This window comes from Frankliniella occidentalis, unplaced genomic scaffold (genome assembly GCF_000697945.3).
Source record: "Frankliniella occidentalis isolate FOCC.00 unplaced genomic scaffold, Focc_3.1 Scaffold158, whole genome shotgun sequence".
In the NCBI taxonomy this organism is placed as follows: Eukaryota; Metazoa; Arthropoda; class Insecta; order Thysanoptera; family Thripidae; genus Frankliniella; species Frankliniella occidentalis.
This window is the reverse complement of record NW_026267284.1, coordinates 1661-2611: the sequence shown is the minus strand read 5'-3', so window position 1 is coordinate 2611 and position 951 is coordinate 1661. Positions and strand designations below refer to the sequence as shown.

The window sequence follows — 951 nt, the reverse complement described above, 5'->3', positions numbered from 1 at the left end:
GGGGCCCGGCGGGGGCGGGAAGGCGAGAAACACGCGAATGAAATTGTTTGTTCAGCAGCGGGAACATGAGGCGGCGCCCGACGAAAAGAAAAGGAAAAGCGGGCCTTTGAATATGTAATGAGCGAGACGTCGTGGTAGTAGTGTAGTATATTCCGTACCTCGAACTTCCGGCCGACCTTCTGCCCCGCCTCGTCGAGGGACGTGAGAAAGAAGTCCTTCTGGTGCTCGCCCCAGCCGCCCACCTCCAGCGGGGCGTCGGCGAGCTGCTCCAGGGAGTCGATGGTGATCCTGCGGGCGAAAAAGCGTATCCAGCGTTTGGTCACTGACCGTGCTGCACAAAAAAATGAGTTCTTGTTCGTAGTACATTGCACTTTCGCACCCTTGATTTTCCAATCTCGATTCGAGTGAAATGTACTTGAAAAGTCGTAGTCCAAGTACAATGTACTCGGCCGAAGAACTCAGGTTTTTGAGTGTGAGGGTGGCGAGAGGGAAGAGGATGTTCGGGGAGCACGCACTTGGGCGCGGGGTTGGCGAGGATGGCGGTGAGCGAGGCGCGGTAAGCCACCACGACCAGGATGCTGTAGAGCCACCACCAGCCCGTCAGCACGCGCACGGCCCACGCCGTCGGGATCCTGGGCAGCGACACGCCCAGCAGCATCCCGGACGTGTAGAGCATCGAGGACGCCAGCGAGGAGGAGAAGAGGTGCGCTGCGGATTTGATAGGAGGACCGTCGTCGTCTAAGGAGGGTAGAGATACAAACAATTTTTAGAAAATTTCGACAGATAAAAAAGAGTGAGACAGAGAAAAGTGTCCATTGCCGCGTTGAGTAGTTAGAAGCGCACTAAGTATACTTTAAAGTTACATGCACGACCAGCTTTGGTTTGGGCCGTAAATAGCTCTTGTTAGGCGCCAACGCTCAACCATTATTTTTGTCATAGCCCTGAGTTTGT

The 951-nt window shown here is 54.8% G+C and overlaps 1 protein-coding gene across 1 annotated transcript in view; it reads right to left on the bottom strand.

Moving 5' to 3' along the window:
• Window positions 1-738, bottom strand: part of LOC127750245 (uncharacterized) — a gene marked incomplete at its 5' end in the record, with an annotated part of 1659 nt that extends 921 nt beyond the window's left edge. The window contains 2 exons of the mRNA XM_052271343.1: window positions 159-288; window positions 516-738. Of these exons, the coding sequence (XP_052127303.1) occupies window positions 159-288; window positions 516-738 (353 nt within the window). The remainder of the gene's footprint in view (window positions 1-158; window positions 289-515) is intronic.
• Between the last annotated feature and the right edge of the window lie 213 nt (window positions 739-951).